We start from the raw sequence: 3,839 nt of genomic DNA, 5'->3' as shown, positions 1-3,839 counted from the left end.
TTTTTTTTGAGATGGAGTCTCCTTCTGTCACCCAGGCTGGAGTGCAGTGTCGTGATCTTGGCTCACTTACTCATGACATTTTAAAACCTATGTTTATGCTCGATCTCATCCTTGTTATTTTTTTCTATTTCTCCTGAGTACCTCATCATGTTTACCATTAAAATTTGTTTGATTTCTTTTCAGTTAGACTTAACTTTATTATTCTGATAGTTAATCAAGTGTCCATTTTTATCAATCTTACTTCTAGAAATGTGAAATGTTAACTTTTCACATAAACTCATTCTTTTTAAGTTTCTCTTCTTTTTAAACATTTATATACAGTGAAATGCACAAATCTTACACATGCAGGAGCTGATTTGTGACAAACACATACATCTCTCTAACCCATTCTATTGGCTTTTTAAACTTTTAAGTTCAGAGGTGTGTTTGCAGGTTTATTACATAGGTAAATGTGTCTCATGGGGTTTTGTTGTGCAGATTACTTTATCACCCAGGTTTTAAGCCAAGTGACCATTAGTTATTTTTGCCCATCCTCTCCCTCCACCCACCTTCTGATGAGACCCAGGTGTGTGTTGTTCTTGCCCCCACCCCCCGCCTTTTTTTATTTTTCCAAGAGACAGGATCAGGCCGGGTGTGGTGGCTCATGCCTGTAATCACAGCACTCTGGGAGGCTGAGGCAGGTGGATCACTTGAGGTCAAGAGTTCAAGACCAGCCCGGCCAACATGGTGAAACCTTCTCTCTACTAAAAATAGAAAAATTAGCTGGGCTGGTGGTGCGTGCCTATAGTCCCAGCTACTCGAGAGGCTGAGGCAGGAGAATTGATTGAACCCGGGAGGTGGAGGTTGCAGTGATCCGAGATTGTGCCACTCCACTCCAGCTGGGGTAACAGAGTGTGACTGTCTCAAAAGAGAGTAGGGGACGGGGGGAAGGATCTTGCTATGTTGCCCAGGCGGGACTTGAAATCCCAGGCTCAAGTGATCCTTCCCACCTCAGCCTTCAGAGTAGCTGGAAATACAGGCACACACCATCACATAAGGCTCCATTCTGCTGCTCTTTTACTTAGTGTGTCTTTATCCCAATGAGAGTATTTTGCATTTTTTAAAATTGCTTTGAGTTTTACCGTTTAACTTTTTACTTAGTATGCAATGTGAAATCTCTAAAAGTTGACTTTTTCCTCCCTTAATGGCTATTAATAAAATATAATCTGTCTGCTTAGTATTAGCATGATACTTTTATTATTATTTTGAGACAGGGTCTCACTCTGTTGTCCATGCTGGAGTGCAGTGGTTCAATCACAGCTCACTGCAGCCTTGACCTCCCCATGCTCAGGTGATCCTTTACCTCAGCTTCCTAAGTAGCTGAGACTACAGTCACCCACTACCATACCCAGCTAATTTTTGTATTTTTTGGAGATACAGGGTTCACCATGTTGCCCAGGCTGGTCTCAAACTCCTGGGCTCGAGCAATATGTACATTTTGACCTTCAAAAGTACAAGGATTATAGGCGTGAGCCACTGTGCCCAGCCAATGCTCTTTTTATTATACATTGTTCTCTCACCTAGTAGGCTCTGTTTAGCATTGTTCTTTGAATCTATCTATTCTTTGCAAGCCAAAACCATACTACAGGTATTAGGAAGCTATAGTTGCCCCACCTGATAAACTTTTCTATTTCCAAATTTTCTATTTTCACTGGTCCTTACTGATCTTTTCTATAAGTGGTAGTAACTGAACCACCTAGCAATTCTAGAAATTCTAAAAATAGTAATCCAATAAATAAAGTACTAAAAATAGGCTCTAGATTAAAAGAGAACAATCTTTAATCATCTTTGAAATAACATTTCAGCAATGTTATAACACTACCCATGTTCTTTTCTGTCTTCCAATAAATAATTTCATTATTTGATTACCTTTATTTTAATGACTCCATCTTGTGGTTCACAGTGTTGCTTCAGAAAAAGCTTTAGTTTATCACGAGAAAATATGTGTTTTCTCCGGCTACAGGGGGCAAGGAAGTGAAAGAGGGTCGTGATAGCATCAAAGAGTTCAACCCAAACTCCATAATCTCTGTAAATTTATAACCTGAATTTCAAGCTTAGGAATCAAAGGACACTTCATCTTCTAACAGTATTAATGTAGAAGTCACAAGAAACTTTCAGAGGTATTTATGTAGGAAGTTATAAGATCTACATGAGTGAATCTACTATAAAAAGTCTACTACAAAAAGAGAATATGTATTTGTTGTTTAGAAGCCACTTAGAAAACAAACTTTAAGGAAAATATGCTACAGAGAGTAAATCAAATTTTAGAAAATCAGACTATTACCCATACAGTTATAATCATTAAAATTCTTTTAAAAATTAAAATCAGCCTGGGCACCATCATTAGTGTTAAAAAAAAAACTGAGTTATCTCATGAAAAGTACTTCATAAACAGGATCCTTTTTAATTCTTTGGATAGAAGACTATTTGGGGTTAGTTACTCATCTAAACAATGGGCTCAAGAAGTCCATTAGGATTTTTTTTTTTTTTTTTTTTAATAGAGACAGGGTCTTGCTCCATTGTCCAGGCTGGTCTTCAACTCCTGGCCTCAAGCAATCCTCCTGGCTTGGCCTCTCAAAGTGCTAGGATTACAGACATGAGCTACTGTGCCTGGCCTCCATCAAGATTCTTAGGATTTACTTTAATCAGTCTATGAACATATACATGTAAGTGTACATTTATTTTTAAAAAGGAAAGCAATCACAGTACTTTGCATTTGTTCTACGTCAGACCTTATTAATCTAACATATATAATTATTCTACTTTAAACTACTATGGAGAAGATAGTGAGTTTTACCTGATTTGTGTTGCTTTAACAATAGCAGACTCATGTAATTCTTTTTTAGTGGGTTGCACCTTATACTTGAAAAGTAAGGGGTCAATTGCCTCTTTTTTCTTCCTAAAAAAAGGAGGGAAAAGACACAAACCAGAAAATGAGATTTTAAATGGAAACCCAGTTTCTAAGAATATACTATAATAAAATCACATATTTCAAAATATTTGTATGTTTTTGAGATGGAGTCTCGCTCTTGTTGCCCAGGCTGGAGTGCAATGGTGTGATCCTGGCTCAATGCAACCTCCACCTCCTGGGTTCAAGCTATTCTCCTCCCTCGGCCTCCCAAATAGGTGAGATACAGGCATGTGCCACCATGCCCAGCTAATTTTGTATTTTTAGTAGAAGAGACAGGGTTTCACCATGTTGGTCAGGCTGGTCTCAAACTGCTGACCTCAGGTGATCCACCCACCTCTGCCTCCCAAAGTGCTGGGATTATAGGCTTGAGACACCGTGCTTGGCCATATATTTCAAAATTTTAAAATTTTATTATTGTTTTAGAGACAGTGTCTCACCTTGTCACCCAAGCTAGAGTGCAATGGCATCATCAAAGCTGAGTGTAGCCTCAAATTCCTGGCCCCCAGAGATCCTCCTACCTTGGCCTCCGAAAGTGTTGGCATTACAGGCACGAGCCACTGTATGTGGCCATGCATTTTTAATTTAGGGTTTTATAAGTTACTGATCCCTGCCCTCCACCATTCTACTAGCCAAAACAGTAAGAAGAACTATTTTATTTTAGGTAGGTATTTTAGCTACTCAATACATTTTCCTTGGGTGAAGAAAGTAACTAGAGATGAAGCATAGAGTACCCAGTTTAAAGAGTAAAAAATAAAAATTAAAAAAACGTTCTTGGGCCGGGCGCGGTGGCTCAAGCCTGTAATCCCAGCACTTTGGGAGGCCGAGGCGGGTGGATCACGAGGTCAAGAGATCGAGACCATCCTGGTCAACATGGTGAAACCCCGTCTCT

General features: G+C 39.2%; 1 protein-coding gene across 1 annotated transcript in view; it reads right to left on the bottom strand.

The window, feature by feature from the left end:
- Nucleotides 1–3,839, bottom strand: part of BAZ1A (bromodomain adjacent to zinc finger domain 1A) — a 109,567-nt gene that overhangs the window by 51,313 nt on the left and 54,415 nt on the right. The window contains exons 3-4 of the mRNA XM_037733153.1: nucleotides 2,837–2,938; nucleotides 1,909–1,996 (exon numbers count right to left, since the gene is read on the bottom strand). Of these exons, the coding sequence (XP_037589081.1) occupies nucleotides 1,909–1,996; nucleotides 2,837–2,938 (190 nt within the window). The remainder of the gene's footprint in view (nucleotides 1–1,908; nucleotides 1,997–2,836; nucleotides 2,939–3,839) is intronic.

The sequence above is a fragment of the Cebus imitator genome, unplaced genomic scaffold, assembly GCF_001604975.1.
Source record: "Cebus imitator isolate Cc_AM_T3 unplaced genomic scaffold, Cebus_imitator-1.0 Scaffold496, whole genome shotgun sequence".
Taxonomy (NCBI): domain Eukaryota; kingdom Metazoa; phylum Chordata; class Mammalia; order Primates; family Cebidae; genus Cebus; species Cebus imitator.
This window is presented reverse-complemented; position numbering and strand designations above follow the sequence as displayed.